Here is a 17,542-nt window from a genome sequence, read left to right as displayed (position 1 = left end):
ATAGAATGAGAAACACTAGAGATCTTAAAAGAAAATTAGAGACACCAACGGAACTTTTCATGCAAAGATAGGCTCGATAAAGGACAGAAATGGTATGGACCTAACAGAAGTAGAAGATAGTAAGAAGAGGTGGCAAGAATACACAGAAGAACTGTACAAAAAAGATCTTCACAACCCAGATAACCACAATGGTGTGATCACTCACCTAGAGCCAGACATCTTGGAATGCAAAGTCAAGTGAGCCTTAGGAAACGTCACTACGAACAAAGCTGGTAGAGGTGATAGAATTCCAGCTGAGCTATTTCAAATCCTAAAAGATGATGCTGTGAAAGGGCTGCATTCAGTATGCCCATAAATTTGGAAAACTCAACAGTGGCCACAGGACTGGTAAAGGTCGATGTTCATTCCAATCCCAAAGAAAGGCAATGCCAAAGAATATTCAAACTACTGCACAATTGCACTCATCTCACATGCTACCAAAGTAATGCTCAAAATTCTCCAAGCTAGGCTTCAACAGTATGCGAACTGTGAACTTTCAGATGTTCACGCTGGATTTAGAAAAGGCAGAGGAACCAGAAATCAAATTGCCAACATCTGTTGGATCATAGAAAAAGCAAGAGAATTCCCAAAGAACATCTACTTCTGCTTCATTGACTATGCTAAAGCTTTTGATTGTGTAGATCACAACAAACTGTGGAAAATTCTTAAAGAGATGGGAATACCAGCCCACCCGACCTGCCTCTTGAGAAACCTATATGCAGGTCAAGAAGCAACAATTAGAACCGGACATGAAACAATGGACTGTTTCAAATTGGGAAAGGAGTATGTCAAAGCTGTATATTGTCACCCTGCTTATTTAATTTATATGCAGAGTACCTCATGTGAAATGCCGGACTGGATAAAGCATAAGCTGGAATCAAGATTGCTGGGAGAAGTATCAATAACTTCAGATATGCAGATGACACCATCCTTATGGCAGAAAGTGAAGAGGAACTAAAGAGCCTCTTGATGAAGGTGAAAGAGGAGGGTGAAAAAGCTGGCTTAAAACTCAACATTCAGAAAATGAAGTGATGGCATCCAGTCCCATCAATTCATGGAAAATAAATGCAGAAACAATGGAAACAGTCACAGACTATTTTCTTGAACTCCAAAATCACTGCAGATGGTGACTGCAGCCATGAAATCAAAAGATGCTTGCTCCTTGGAAGAAAAGTTATGACCAACCTAGATAGCATATTAAAAAGCAGAGATGTTACTTTATCGACAAAGGTCTGTATAGTCAAAGCTATGGTTTTTTCCAGTAGTCATGTATGGATGTGAGAGTTGGACCATAAAGAAGGGTGAGTGCCGAAGAATTGATGCTTCTGAACTGTGTGGTGTTGAAGAAGACTCTTGGGAGCCCCTTGGACTTCAAGGAGATCAAACTAGTCCATCCTAAAGGAAATCAATTCTGAATATTCATCAGAAAGACAGATGCTGAAGCTGAAGTTCCAATACTTTGGCCACATAATGCAAAGAACTGACTCATTTGAAAAGACCCTGATGCTGGGAAAAATTGAAAGCAGGAAGAGAAGGGGTCAACAGAGGATGAGACAGTTGGGTGGCATTACCAACTCAATGGACATGAGTTTGAGCAAGCTCCTGGAACTGGTGATGTACAGGGAAGCCTGGTGTGCTGCAGTCCATCAGGTCACAAAGTCAGACATGACTGAGCAACTGAACTGAACTGAGTCTACATTTTCTCCAAAAGTCCACAGCAAGTACTTGGAGCTGGACTGTTTGTTTATAATTTCAGTAATCATTAGCCACTTAGGCAATAATTCCTTCTCCCAGGCAATAATATCAAAAGGCTCAAGAAACCAGAGGGCTAATCTGATGTGTTCGGAGAAAGCAATGGCACCCCACTCCAGCACTCTTGCCTGGAAAATTCCTTGGATGGAGGAGCCTGGTAGGCTGCAGTCCATGGGGTCGCACAGAGTTGGACACGACTGAGTGACTTCACTTTCACTTTTCACTTTCATGCATTGGAGAAGGAAATGGCAACCCACTCCAGTGTTCTTGCCTGGAGAATCCCAGGGACAGGGGAGCCTGGTGGGCTGCTGTCTCTGGGGTTGCACAGAGTCGGACACGACTGAAGTGACTTAGCGGCAATCTGATGTGTTACACTAGGAAGGTGGTGATTGGCTATTCTGACTTTTCATAAATGCTATATAACTCCAGATTAAACAGTATTTCCTACATAGTGGGTGGCTTCTTTGACTATGGACTAGGTATTGCTTTTGATATATTAATATATAGTTACCATTATCCTTTTGACATAGATTTTTTTCATGTTCAGACCATATCATCATTCCAGTTTTTAAAACTGTTAGAAATATTTTCTTCCAAAATAGTTATTTTGAACATTTAACAAATATTAAGAATCATTACTCTACTTAGAACTAATATATTATTCTTCCTCAATCAGCACCCATTTGAAGAACAGCCAACTTGCCAGGGTCCAGCCCCGGTGGATCCAGGGTAATTCGAAGCAGGGACAGCGTGGCAAGAGAGATATATAGATTTAGAGAGAGATAAGGAAAGAGTTTGCAGTTAAGAGAATAGAGGAGAGAAAGAGGCTGTATTCCTTGGTTTACATAGAAAGCCAATAAAGCCTCAGACAAGAGACTTACACCGTCTACTTAAGGCCACAGGCACCTGCTTGAATAGTGGAGGGTGCCCCACCTTGGGCTCCCTCTCGCGTGGGTCTTAGAAGCCCAGGCAAATAAGTAGGCACGATGAGCCTCTATGCTCCAGATGGGAATCAGCCAGAAAATAGAGTAAGAAAGAAAAGAAGACAAGGGGGAAGCCAGATTTCCAAGAAACTGGTTCGTCCTTTATTTTCCAGGAAAGCTTTTATACTTTTTTTGTACATAGAGATCAATGGATAATACAAAGTCATGCAGGGTCAGCAGCCCTGACCATTATCCAGACCAGGCTTTCTCTCTGCATACCTAGCTGTATACACAGGTCTTAGGTGATTTACGTCATCTTCTGGCCAGGAGGCCTATTAGTATTTTATGGCCCTTTTCTGATAAGGTTCCGTCAACCAGAAAACTTATTTTCCCTAAAAGTGTTGTTCTTACTAAAGTCTGGTGCCACTCTCAGAAAGCACTGATTAGGTTACATTCTTACATAGCAAGGACACAACAATCTATAACAAAGAAAGAGGAGTACAGTAATTTATAACAAAGAGAAAATTCATTAACTCAAAAGTCTAGTATTGCTGACATCAAAACTGCTATATTCCTTTTCTACATCCCAATTACATTGATTAATATCCTCCAGGTGCCTAAAAGATAAAGGATATGGAGGCCTGGCGGCAGTCATTAACTCAACAATGAAAACTGTCCACCAATATAATTCTTAGCTTCTTAAAAAGGGCTCTGTATCTTTAAGATTTTTTTTTAAGCTTCTTGCCTCTCACAGTTGGGGGGCTATAAATAATCACATGCGTAGTTGTAAAAATCCGGGTAAACCTGTCAGGCAATTTAGAGACCCATCAGAGGGGTTTGAGCTGAGACACTCCTTTTATATGCAGGAGACTGTTAACTGGAGCTCTAAGTTAACTTTTTCCAGAGAAATGTGGTTGGGGATAGCCCCTGTTAATGTCAGAAATGTTGGTTAAAGTCATAAAATAATAAGACAGACAGATTCTGGTTTTGGGGTAGATGCTCGAGAAGGCCCAGGGGGGTTTCCTCGAGGCCTGATCTCGCCTTTGCCTATCAGGCCTCTTCCTCATGACCTTTGCCACGCGCAGGATTCCCCATGCTGGCTCCTGGCAAAGTAGCAACAGTAGACTGAACTAAACTGAAAGGATTCTTAGATATAACATCCAAAGCACAAGCGAAAAAAAAAGAAAAAGAATACATAAGTTATAAGACAATCTATTAAGACTTAGTAAATATGATAAACTTGTGCGTTAGATGACACTATCAGGAAAGTGAAAGAACCCATGGAATGGAAGAAAATATTAAACCAGCTTAGCATCTTATATTTACAATATGTACAAAAGAATTATTACAATTTGTGACGGTCCCACATGTCAGGTTGGTGAGATTATTGTTCCTGGTTATTTAATCAAACACATCTATAATCAGCTGACTTTAGAGGATATATGGTAACACTAGTGCTAAAGAATCTGCCCGCCAACACAGGAGATGCAAGAGACGCGGGTTCCATCCCTGGGTCGGGAAGATCCCCTGAAATAGGAAATGGCACCCCACTCTGGTATTCTTGCCTGGAAAGTTCTGTGGGCAGAGGATCCTGGCAGGCTACAGTCCATGGAGCCACAAGGAGTCAGACAGGACTGAGTGACTAGAAACACACACACCTTTGAAAATGTCCTAGGTTTCAGTCCTTCAGTTGAAACATTTAACAGGCACCCAAGGGACCCCTCCGTCCTTGTTCCTTCCAGGTCCTACCTATTCTCACAGATGGGTGTAAATAGCCCCTACTCTGGGAAGTTGTCCTGGATGCCAACCCCCTTCCCCCGTACGTCCAGTCAACGCGTCTCCCACTTCTCTGTTACCAAACTGTTTGAGTAAATGTAAGATGCCGAGGACAGAGCAGAGAGTGTCCTGCCCGGAGGGTCTCTGATTTCCACTCCGCTACCACTCCCCACCAGTGAGTGCCACAACTGTTCACCTTATTCTTTTCATAGAGGAATATTCCTTTTCTAGAGGTTGATCTGATTCCCCTAGGGAGAAGACAGCCAATGTTCAGAAAGAGTCCTCTAGCCCATCACTAGCACCCTCAACCACCCTCCCTTATGTTGCACTACCACAAGGGACCTCAGGGGGGCAGTGCACAACCACAAAATAGGACGTGAACCTGGGCGGGGCCTCAATGCAGGACATCGGTGGCAGACAAGGGAGCTGAAACTCAGGCAAAAAGGGACTTGAAGGAACCTAGATCTCTTTCTCTTCCGTGGTACCATCTGAGGGGGAGGCTGACTCCAGCTTCAGACCAAAACCTCCTGTAGCTTTGCAGTCCAGCAGCTCTGCTGCTTTGCCAGCCAGGAAACAGAGCTGGGTGTCTTGTGTCCCTGGTCCTGCCATTTAGACCCAAGGCTTGGCAGTCTGTTCATTTGTTCACCTGGCCCATGGGAGTCCCCAGCAGTGCCCATTCGTGGTGCAGGCAGGGTGCCCTCCCTTGGGGTATGGAATGAAGACAGCAGAAGAGCAGAGGCCTGACTTCTTAAACCAGACTGGCTGGTTTAGTGAAGTAAGGAACCTCCACCCACCCCGACAGCCTGGAGGAAGCTAAGTGCCAGCAGGATGGACCAGCATGAAAGCCAGAGAGCTGTTGATTCTGCCAGCCCGGCATCCCCTCCTGGAATGGCCAGCTGCCAGCTTTTTATCCCATTACCAGGGCCTCCTACCCTCAAACTGTCCCCTGCTGCTGCTGCTGCTAAGTCACTCAGTCATGTCCGACTCTTGGTGACCCCATGGACTGCAGCCTACCAGGCTCCTCTGTCCATGCGATTTTCCAGTCAAGAGTCCTGGAGTGGGGTGCCATTGCCTTCTCCGAAACTGTCCCCTACCTACCCCCTACCTGCCCACAAACCAAACACACCCCTCTTTCTGTTTATCTAGACAAGACTGGAATTTTTCAGACTTTAAGTGAGAAACTGCACCTTATCTGGTGCCCCTTTCCTTCTTGCCCCACCCCCTCCTCTCTTTCTAGACCTCCAGCCTCCACTCGGCCCTAATGAGCTTTTCCTGGTTTTGTGAGTCGTCTTTGCAACCAGCTTTTGAAAATTTAAGGAACTCTTCCTCAAGGGAGGGGAAAAAATAGAAGGAAGGAGAAATTTGTCAATAATGGGAGTGGTATAAGAGCAAATCCCTTCTATTTGAGAACTCAAATGATCCAAACTGTCCAGATGCCAGCGGGTCCCTCTGAGCTCAGAAGGCTCTGTGGGCCTCAGAGGAAGCCCTTGTGTCAGTCGCCTTGGGCCTCCACTCCAGTTTCTTCTGAGCAGTTTCATTTTGACCAGATTCAGTTTCAAATGAACATAGAGTTTGTTGCTATCAAGGAAGCACTTGAGAACCTCTGATTTGGCTCAACCCAGGCTCTGACATTTAAGGAAACTGAGTGTTGAAGCAGAACTGGTGGCCTAAGGTCCTAGGGAGGCTTAGAGATTCCACCCAGCACCCCCAGTCCCTGTCCTCAGGGTTTGCTGCCTCCCAGGAGGTCAGGATTATTGAGGGAGAGGGCAGTGCCAGCCCTAAGGGAGATTCCGCATCCACCTGATGCTCCTAGGGAGAGAAGCCTACACCTGGAAACTTTTCCCCATGTCTTCTTTAGATGCTGTGTGGAGGTGCTCTGCCCAGAAGAAAGGATGTCATGCACTGAGGGGAAGTTCCTGAGGAACTTTGGCACTCCTGGGGACGGTAAGAGAGTGAGCTATGAGGTGGGGAGCTGTAGCCTGGCTTGCGCTCGCTGAGCCTTACTGAGCACACTGCTCACTGAACCAGCAGCTCCTCTCAGGATGTGTGTTCTTTGCCATCCTCCCTCCACCCCCACCCACCACCACCACATGCCACCTCTGAGTCCCCAGGTCTCTGGAACTGCACAGGCACCCAAAAGCACTTGGTGGGGAGTCTGTGCGGTGCTGGATCTGGTAAGTCTGGAAAGTCTGGAGAGGCGGTATCACTTTTGTATTTCTCCCTCAACTTTAAAATGTATTGTCACACTTTAAAATTTCATAATTTTGTCATATTATGACTGAGCTGAAGTATTTACCCAAGAGTGGAATTTTTGGATCCTTGAGTACGTGTAAGTTCATTTTTAGGAAATACTACCAAAGAGTTTTCGAAAGTGGTTGTAGGAGTTTACACACACAGCAGTGTATGAGCGTTCCAGTTGCTCGGATCTTCACCAACACTTGGTATTGTCAGCATTTTTCAGCCACTCTGGTATAGGTGTAGTGGTGTTTCATTGTGGTTTTCATTTGCATTTTCCTGATGAGTAATGATGTGCAGCTTTTCATGTCCTTTTCAGCCAGTTGGTTACCTTTCTGTGAAATATCTAGTCAAATCTTTTGCCCATTTTTTTCAGGTATATTGTCTCTTTCATCTTATTAATTCATGGAAGTCAGTTACATATCCTTTATGAGGCTTTTTCCATATGATACACGTTTATTCTCATTCTGTTCTTGCTTTCTTTCTCTCTTGAGGGTGTTTTTTTGATGAAGTGCAATTCTTAATTTTAATAAGGTCAAGTTTATTAATTTTTGTCTTTATGCTCCAAGGTCATGAAAATATTCTCCTATGATATCTACTACAAATGCTATTATTTTAAACTTCCCCATTTAGATTTAAAATCCACCTGGAATTGATTTTTATCTATGGTGTGAAATGGAAGTTAAGATTAATTTCTTTCCCATATGAATAACCAGTGACCCTGGGCTGTTTACTAAAACTATCTTCTCCTGATTGCTCTGCTGGGTCAGTTTAGTATATGTGACATAAATGTTCACATGTGTGGGTCTGGGCTGGACTCTGTTTCTCCTAGTGTTTTCCCTTGTACTACTATGGCATTTTGCCCTGTTGACTGTAGCTTTATACAAAGGCTTAATATCCAGTTGTGTAAGCCATCCAAGTTTATTCTTCTTTGAGATTGTCTTGACTATTCTTGGTAATTGGTATTTCTATGGAAAATTTGAAATTGAATAGTTGGTGTCCACCAGATATCTGGACAAATATGGGCTTCCCTGATAGCTCAGTTTGTAAAGAATCCACCTGCAATGGAGGAGACCCCAGTTCAATTCCTGGGTCAGGATATGGAGAAGGGATAGGCTACCCACCCCAATATTCTTTCGCTTCCCTTGTGACTCAGCTGGTAAAGAATCACCTGCAATGTGGGAGACCTGGGTGGTAAAGAATCGCCCGCAGTGTGGGAGACCTGGGTTCAATCCCTGGGTTGGGAAGATTCCCTGGAGAGAGGAAAGACTACCCACTCCAGTATTCTGGCCTGGAAAATTCCATGGACTGTATACTCCATGGGGTGGCAAAGAGTCGGACAAAACTGAGCAACTTTCACTTTCACTAGATATCTGCTTAGATACTTTACTGTGATTATATAAATCTATGGGTCAATCTGGGGAGAAGTAACATCTTAACAGGACTTCCCTGGTGGCTCAGAGGTTAAAGCGTCTGCCTGCAATGTGGGAGACCTGGGTTCGATCCCTGGGTCGAGAAGGTCCCCTGGAGAAGGAAATGGCAACCCACTCCAGTATTCCTGCCTGGAGAATCCCATGGACGGAGGAGCCTGGTGGGCTACAGTCCACGGAATCGCAAAGAGTCGGACACGACTGAGTGACTTCACTCACTCAACATTTTAACAATACATAGCAAAATAAATGAACAAAAACACACACAAAAAAAACCCCAAACCAACCTTCATAATAAAAAGGAAGAAATTATAAACTGTGAATATTTGCAATTCATATTAAAAAGGGGCTCACATGCCAAATATGCAAACAGCTCCTAGAAACTGATAAGAAAAAGAACAGACACACAGTAGAAAAACTGGCAAAAGACATGAACCCAGAGTTCACACAAAAAGAAGTAAAAATAGCCTTAAATATATGAAAATATGAACAGAAATAGAATAGAAATGCCTACATGTGTTCACCATGCAAAAGAATGTTCAGAACAGCATTATTTGGTAATTCTCTAAACTGGAATGTACATCAATAATAGAAAGGATAAATATTATGCAATGGGTTATATATTTTTGTAATGGAATGCTATACAGAAATAAAAGTGAACTATAGCCATGTTAAAAAAGATATTTGAAACTTAGAAATATAATGAAAGTAGTCCAACATAAAAGTCCAACATTCTGTATGATTCCATTGAAGTTCAAAAACAAGCAAAACTAATTCAGGAGGCAGAATATCTGCTATACTTGGGGAGGAAAGGGCAGTGACTTGGGATGCGTACATATGGGGGGCTCCTGGAAAGCTGGTGATGTTCTATTTCTTGTGGTACTGGTTACTGGGTGTGTTTCCCCCTGGATAATTTATTAAGCTATACATTTATGATTTCCATACTTTTCAGTACATGTGCTATGATTCAACACACAAAGCCTATCAATTGGATCCAGAACTTTTTTTCTGGCAAGTCCCAAAGTCAGATGATATAGTGTTTGGTTCAAGACTGAATTACATGGTCTAGATTCATATCCTGGATTTAACCATTTCCTATCTTGGAGATCTTGGCCAAGTTACCAACTCTCTGAGCTTCAGTTTCTTCATCTGTAATATGGGCTCATTGTGGTACCCCTCTCATAGTTATTGAGACTATTAAACCCTCTCAATAAATATTAGCTCTTGAGTGGTTCTTCTTGGTTTTCTTTCTATGGACTATGGAGAAGATGGATGATGGCCTATGGAAGAGGAAGGAAAAGGATGAGGTTCGAGTCAAGAGACATTTTCAAATGGGGGAAGATATGATGTTAAAGTGCAGGCAAAGAGAGTCCAAAGGCTTGGCTTCACTCCTTGCATTCCCTGTCTCTCACCTCCTGTGCCTCTCTAACACAGGAGGTGGACTCACCAGGTGATCTCTAACTGGTTACTCTTTCCAACTATAACACTTTTGAGTTAGAGGGGTAATACAAATGTCATCTAAAAGCCAAACACAAATTTTCATGTTTGATCCAAACCCAAACACAAAGGCCCAGAAACTTGAGAATTAAGGAAAGCAAATTCTCAGCAGTGATATTATGGGTTATTTTTATTTTCTCCATTCAATTTTTTTTTCTATTTTAAACAATGTGTGTTGCTTACTCTGAATAAAACATCATACCTGATATATCCGTGCCTACATATTTATATCTATACATTAAAAAATTAAAAACCTGCACATTATAGATGTGCCAGAAAGCATCTGGGCAGGGAAAACATGGCTTCTGATGTACAAGTGCCAAGCCAGTAGGACCTCCTTGACAAAAGAGATCTTGCTAACTGCAAATAATTCCTGAACATTTCTGATTTTTTACCGTGTTTTTCATCTATAACCTCAGGTAAACATACTTTCTCTGTTTCCAGATAAAATTAGTCCAATCATTTGTTATAATATTTCACCTTGTTAATAAAACCTGGGACCAAAGAATGGGAATAAAAGGGCTTTCTACTCACTGTTTCTTAAGTTCTGAAAGTAGTCTGGACAGAATGACCACTTGTTTAAGGAAGTTGTCATAGGTAGCATTTATGAGCAATTGGGACAGGGATCCCTCTGAGAGGAGTCAGGAACCCCAGGTCTGTAGGAAACCTGTGCCAGGTTCAGTGTCCACCACAGGTACCTTCCACCCTGGCTGTGCAGAACTCTGGGTGCTTGTGTGGAAAAGAGCCACCTCTGGGAGTCAGACCAGGACACTCCAGGTGTTCCTGCATTTCCCAGGAAGCATTCAGTGTGTCTGAATTATGTGCAGGACACTGTGCTGAGGGCAGTCAAAGCTGGATGAAAGATAGAAGGCCACACCTGCCTCATAGGAAACACTCTCCAACAGGATTCCCTTAACTCCTGCATCTGACAACAACCAATGTACAAGCGATCAATGCAAAGAAATAGAGGAAAACAATAGAATGGGAAAGACTAGAGATCTCTTCAAGAAAGTTAGAGATACAAGATAACATTTCATGCAAAGATGGGCACAATAAAGGACAGAAATGGTAGGGACCTAACAGAAGCAGAGGATATTAAGAAGAGGTGGCAAGAATACACAGAAGAACTAAACAAAAAAGATCTTCATGACCGAGATAATCACAATGGTGTGATCACTCACCTAGAGCCAGACATCCTGGAATGTGAAGTCAAGTGGGCCTTAGGAAACATCACCACAAACAAAGCTAGTGGAGGTGATGGAATTCCAGCTCAGCTATTTCAAATCCTAAAAGATGATGCTGTGAAAGTGCTGCACTCAATATGCCAGCAAATTTGGAAAATGCAGCAATGGCCACAGGACTAGAAAAGGTAGTTTTCATTCCAATCCCAAAGAAAGGCAATGCCAAAGAATGCTCAAACTATCATGCTTGCACTCATCACACATGCTAGTAAAGTATTGCTCAAAATTCTCCAAGCCAAGCTTCAATAGTATGTGAACTGTGAACTTCCAGATGTTCAAGCTGGATTTAGAAAAGGCAGTGAAACCAGAGATCAGAGATTACCAACATCTGTTGGATCATGGAAAAAGCAAGAGTTCCAGAAAAACATCTATTTCTGCTTTATTGACTATGCTGAAGCCTTTGATTGTGTGGACCACAACAAACTATGGAAAATTCTGAAAGAGATGGGAATACCAGACCACTTGACCTGCTTCTTGAGAAATCTATATGCAGGTCAGGAAGCAACAGTTAGAACTGGACATGGAACAACAGACTGGTTCCAAATAGGGAGAGGAGTACGTCAAAGCTTTATATTGTCACCCTGCTTATTTAACTTATATGCAGAGTACATCATGAGAAGCACTGGGCTGGATGAAGCACAAGCTGGAATCAAGATTGCCGGGAGAAATATCAATAACCTCAGATATGCAGATGACACCATCCTTATGGCAGAAAGTGAAGAGGAGCTAAAAAGCCTCTTGATGAAAGTGAGAGAGAGTGAAAATATTGGCTTAAAACTCAACATTCAGAAAACGAAGATCATGGCATCTGGCCCCATCACTTCATGGCAAATAGATGGGGAAACAGTAGAAACAGTGACAGACTCTTTTTGGGGGCTCCAAAATCACTGCAGATGGTGACTGCAGCCGTGAAATTAAAAGACACTTGCTCCTTGGAAGAAAAGTTATGACCAACCTAGACAGCATATTAAAAAGCAGAGACATTACTTTGCCACCAAAGATCTGTCTAGTCAAAGCTATGGTTTTTCCAGTAGTCATGTATGGATTTGAGAGTTGGACTATAAAGAAAGCTGAGCGCTGAAGAATTGATGCTTTTGAACTGTGGTGTTGGAGAAGACTCTTGAGAGTCCATTGGACTGCAAAGAGATCAAACCAGTCCATCCTAAAGGAAATCAGTCCTGAATATTCATTGGAAGGACTGATGCTGAAGCTGAAACTCCAATATTTTGGCCACCTCATGCAAAGATCTGACTCATTTGAAAAGACCCTGATGCTGGGAAAGATTAAAGGCAGGAGGAGAAGGGATGACAGAGGATAAGATGGTTGGATGGCATCACCTACTCCCTGGACATGAGTTTGAGTGAACTCCAGGAGACGGTGATGGACAGGGAGGCCTGGCATGCTGCAATTCATGGGGTCACAGAGTCGGACACGACTGAGCGAGTGAACTGAATGTACAAGCATGTTCAGAGGAGAGGGGGCAAGGTGAAGAAGGGAAGAGGAGCTCAGATTGAGTGGATGGGATCTTGTCACTGTTAGTGGCTGAAAGTATGTGGGGGGTTGGGGTGTGTAGAGACAGAGGGATCCCAGCAGAGGAGCAGGGTGAGGAAGGGCAGGTGAGGAAGGGCAGGTAAGGAAGGGTGAGGAGTTTGCTGAAGTAAAGACTTCAGGAGACTCAGGGTGGGAGCCAGATGCAGGGGCCTCCGTGGTCATCTAGGGACTGTGGCTGGGTTTGGTGGGGGCTGCAGTGAGGGCCTTTTGAGCAGGAGAGTGAACAGATGAGAGCTGTATTTAAGGAGAGTTATGTGGCATGGTGAGTTGGGTGAATGGAACTCAGGGTCTTATAAATTAGCCTTTTCATTAGAAATCCATTCAACTCTTGAGGCCTGGATTCTAAACCCTTATGAGAAAGAGATGGTCTCTTTTAGAGATGCTTTCCAGTTCTTATTTGTAGCCAAGCACCACTCTATGCTACTTCCCAGCAGAGACTGGTTTTAACCAAGACAAAGAAGATAGGGAGGTTTTTCTTGTTCTGTTTTCAGAACATTCAGTGTGCTGCTCTGGATGCTCTTGCCAGCCCTGAGGTATCCCTCTGCCAGAGAAACTGGCTGGAGTTTCACTACTCCAAGTGGGGGCTCAGGTCCCTAAGGGCAACCAAGCCCCTTCCCTGGAAAGGAAGTGAGGGCGGGGCCAGCGGAGCTCCCGCCCCTCAGTGTTGCCTTGGAGACCAAATGTGTATCGTTGCAGTTGAGGTTGGACTCGCCCTGGCTGGTTTGAGTGGTACTTTCTGCAGGTGTGGCCGCAGCCGGGCCCCTGAACGCAGGGCCTCGCTCCACTTGGTGGGGCTTAGAGGGCCTGTCCCGAGACCGCCGCCGCTCCTTGGTGGGCCTGGGGGGCAGGCGTGAGAGGAGGGGCTGTGCTTCCCAGCAGTCAGTAGGTACGGAATTGGCGTAGCCAGAATCAGACAGCTCCCTCCTCCTCCTCCCTCTACCCAAGTGTCCGTTTTGGGGAGGAGGGTGCTGCGGGGGAGGTCCTCGAACAGCTTTCAGCTCCAGTCGGGAGTTGAAGGCCAGGTTGAAATCTGCGCTGACACCTTTTAGGCACGTTGGCTTTTCCCCGGAGGAGTTCGAAAGAGTGAAGTACAAACAGTAGCCGTCATTCTTTGCCCTCAGAGTCAGTCTCGAATCTGCGCCTGGCGGTGCTGGGAGGGCAGCCTTCTTCGTGAGCTCCAGTTAGGTTCGTGCCTGAGGTTTGTTTCCTTTTTGCTTCTTCGCCCCCCTCCCCCAGCCCCCACCTCTGATTCTTCTTTTAAAGTATAAACCCCGAGGCCTGAGAGGGGCTCTGATGCTTTCTGCTAGAGCTGGGGTGCCTCAGCCCCGGTAGACTCGCCCAGCCTGTCTGCCTGCCTGGAGACACTTGTTCTCCAGGGAGGACTTTTCCTTGGAGGCGGGCGGAGAGACTTCTTAGTATCCGCCTGGTCTGAGACCAACCCGTAGACAACGTCTTCCCTGCAGGGTTGTCCGGCTCGAGGCCAAGATGTCTTCCGTGGGGAAGGTGACCCAGATTCCCAGCGGGAAGGTCTACCAGCAAATCTTCGAGGCTGAGGTAGGCCTGTCCTTCTATTTCCGCTTTTCCTGGTCCCCTGCTTCCCTCAGCTTCCCTCCCTTAGAAGACTTCCTTGCCTGGGAACCTAATGAAATAAGGGCTTTGAAATTGTGTTGATGAAAAATAATTCTTATTGTTTCCTAAAATGTAGGAATACAAAATTAGAATGTCTGTTCCTGAAAATTGCAAAGTCTATATTAAAATTTAATTTAAATCCCTCAGAAATAGCCAAAATTTACCATTGGGTGTCCTGGATCTTTTTTCTATGCATGAAAGCATCTCTGATTTTTCTGTTTAAAAAGTTGGTGTGATTCTATAGCAGTGCCTTAAAACCTCCTTTTTCCCTGTCTACAGTATCTCAGAGAGCTTTCCGTGTCAGTGCAAATTCATGTACTTCACAATGTTTAGTGGCTGCATAGTTTTTGATATAGGACTTCCTGTAATTTATTAAAGTAATGCCCTCTTGATAACTATATAAGTTGTTGGCATTGCCTTGTCATCTGTAAAAAACTACACAGATGACATCTTAAAAGAAAAACATACTCAAACCCTTCTTTTGAAGTTCTGTACTGCTTATTTAAAGGGGATTTTTATTCCTACTTTGAGTCCTAAGTAATGCTCTTTGTGGAGGGCTTGGAAATTATAATAGTATAAAGAGACCGTAGAAATTACTCACATGATCCTGCTCCCTGGAAGCAACCATTCTTAACCTTTGGCATATTTTCTCCTCATTGTTTCTCCATGCGTTTAAAATTTTGAAATCATAATGTATAACTTTCATCATAATTTTCTTTTATGCTGTTAATTACTAGGTTTTGTTGTATAGCATATCATAAGCATTTCCTCACGTCATAAAAAATCCTTTGTAAGTCTCATTTTTAATAAATTCCTAACATTCCATTGAATGGAGATACTGGGTTTATTTAACCAGTCCCCTAAGTTGGACAGTTCCATTTTTCCAGTTCTTTGTGATTATAAGAAATGATGGGATGCACATCTTGGTTCTCATTAAAATTCCTTAAAAGATACCCTCCCGGAAGTGCCTGAATGACCAATACGGGAAGTAGAGAGCCCTCCTTCATGGGGTGTGCCCTGGGGTTGAGGGCCTCCCTCAAAGTGCCTTCTTGCTGGCAGGCTCACACTTGAGCTTCTAAGGTGGCACAGGCAGCCTGGGTGCTAGGGAGTCTACAGTTCCAGCTGCCTTCACCTGGTTCTTCCACGGATTCAGGTGCAGCTGGTCCGCTCCCTGGCATCCTCTAGGAAGCGAGCTGTGGAGCGTTCCATGATCCCAAAGGATGGCAAGAAGCCCTTGATGAAGAAGGTGGATGTTCGTGAAGGCGAGATACTGTCTCCTCGGCAGCGGAAGTGGATGCGCAGCCTACCCAATGACTGGACCACAGAAAATCCTGTTCTTTACAGGTAGGTCCTGCTTTCCAGGCCATAACCCCACACACACCAGGGATGGTCAGGATTTTCAAAAACTCAAGAAGAGCTCCCACAAGATGAGTACCAGATGGGAATGAAATCCAGGTACCTCCTCTGAGAGATGGAAATAATAATAATGTCTACTTTGCAGGGCTGTTTCCTTCTTCTTCTCTCCCTCCCTCTCCCTTGACAGGCACCAGGCATGCAGATCCCAACCTCCTGGAACTTGAACTCAACAGTAAATAAATAAGCAGGTCTCCCCGAAGATGGAAAGGTTCTGACACTGAGGACAGCGGGACAGTGGGACAAGAGTCAGGAAATCTGTCTGACACCAAGGACAGGGTGGTGGGGGACAGGAGTCAGGAAACCTCCACTGAGACCAGAGGATGAGGGCAGGGAACCACAGGGCGAGGCTCTGAGGCAGTACCAGTTTGATCTTCTCCAGAAGACTGGAGAAATCAATGGGCCTGGGGAGAGGAGTGGGAGATGAGTCCAGGAGAGGCTTGCCGGCCATAGTCAGTATTTCGAACTTCACTGGAGTGACTAGAGTGAGCAGTGACTTGCGTTTGTGTGTTTGTTTTTTTTTTCAAATGGGTACAGGGTTTCTTTTATTCTTTTTTAATTAACTTATTTTAATTGGAAGATAATTGCTTTAAATATTGTGATAGTTTATCCATACATCAACATGAATTGGCCACAGGTTTACATGTGTCCCCTCATCCTGAACCCTCTTCCCACCTCTCTCCCCACCCTTTCCCTCAGGGTTGTTTTTTTTTAAGATTTTCAAGCAGTGGTGTGCAGAATGTGGGGGGCTGCAAGGAGAGGCAGAGAGGCCAGGGAGGAGGCCAGGGTAGTCCATGTCAGCTCTGTAGGGCTGTGAGAGAGTCAGCAGGGCACTTTGGGTTTATTTTGGAGGCAGAACCCAGGTGACAGATTGGGTAGGAGGAGAGGGCTCCTGAGAGTCCTAGGTCTCTGGCCTGAGTCCTTGGACGGACAGCCATTCCCTGAGATGGGAGCCAGTGGGGTGGGAGCAAGGAGCTGAACTTGAGATTCCCAAACATGCCATGTCAGCTCCCTGAGCTCACACTCCTCAAGTAGGAAGAAAGGATAAGGAGGGGTTGCATTTTCCTTGGTGGGGGGCACTTTGGAGAATGCAGCAGGAGCTGGGCTCCCACTAGGTTCTTTCATCTCTCCACCAACCATAAATGCTTCTCAGGTGTAGGTCTCTGGGACAGGGAGTCAGTCCAGCTCTATCTGCCTTTGTGTTCCCTTTAACCTTGTTGGAGCAGGGATTGACCCACTGCTGGGTGAAGGTCTCTCCCCTGCCCTGCCCTTCGAGTCTCCCCAGGCAAAGTTCCCCTACAGCCCCTGAGACTCAACACCCTGAACTGTTGGGCAGACCCATTAGCCACCCAGGCACAGACCAGGAGGTCAGCACTCTCCAGCCCATGTCCCTGATGCCCAATGCAAGGATCCAGATGCACAGACAACTGGGACCTGACCATGATCCCCCCCATCTCCCAAAGTGACAGTCTCACAGCCTGCCTGTAACTCCGGCTCCTTTAAAGGACAGGCTCCTCTCCGCCGACCTCTTTTCTGTTAGGCCCAGGGTCTTCTGAAGTCTCCCTGTGCTTCCCGAGGGTCCCCTTTCCCCCTGAGTTTTGGCTTGGACCACCCATCATCCCCATAACTGGATATGACGTCAGTTAGGAGCTCTTGGCACCCACAGGACCGTATTTGGGGAAAGGCACATCTCATGGAGGGTGCTGGCATTGTGCCACCTTCTTGGTGCAGACTAGGTCCACTCTGCCATGGATGCGAATCCAGAGCACACCTCCCTGTCCAGGAAGAGAGATGTGTTTATAACCAACCAGGCCCTGCTCCCCTCAAAGTAACTGAGGTCACTAACTGAGCATCAGCACCTCTCTGAGGGCCTTGTCCCCTTCTTGAAAATTCAGCTAGCTAAACCAGTCAACTTGTACATTCGTTCACCCAGGACAGGACATCTGGGTGAGTAGAAGAGGAACTTGGGGTATGGGTAGATCACCACTAGCATAAACTAGCACAAACTTGCACAGGGCAAGTGACTGAGATGCCAGAGCCATAAGCAGCTCCCATA

The 17,542-nt window shown here is 45.0% G+C and overlaps 1 protein-coding gene across 7 annotated transcripts in view; it reads left to right on the top strand.

Annotated features, from left to right (window-relative positions):
- The first annotated feature begins 13,416 nt into the window (after positions 1-13,416).
- Positions 13,417-17,542, top strand: part of CCDC180 (coiled-coil domain containing 180) — a 56,375-nt gene continuing 52,249 nt past the window's right edge. For all 7 annotated transcript variants that reach the window (XR_011254315.1, XR_011254313.1, XR_011254314.1 and 4 more), the window contains exons 1-3: positions 13,417-13,642; positions 13,908-13,998; positions 15,227-15,417. Coding sequence is in view for 1 of the 7 variants with exons in the window: in XM_069576121.1 (XP_069432222.1) it covers positions 13,930-13,998; positions 15,227-15,417 (260 nt within the window). In the remaining 6 variants the exon portion in view is untranslated. The remainder of the gene's footprint in view (positions 13,643-13,907; positions 13,999-15,226; positions 15,418-17,542) is intronic.

Source organism: Ovis canadensis, chromosome 2, assembly GCF_042477335.2.
Source record: "Ovis canadensis isolate MfBH-ARS-UI-01 breed Bighorn chromosome 2, ARS-UI_OviCan_v2, whole genome shotgun sequence".
Taxonomy (NCBI): Eukaryota; Metazoa; Chordata; class Mammalia; order Artiodactyla; family Bovidae; genus Ovis; species Ovis canadensis.
The sequence above is the reverse complement of the archived record's forward strand: the minus strand, read 5'-3'. Positions and strand labels throughout refer to the sequence as shown.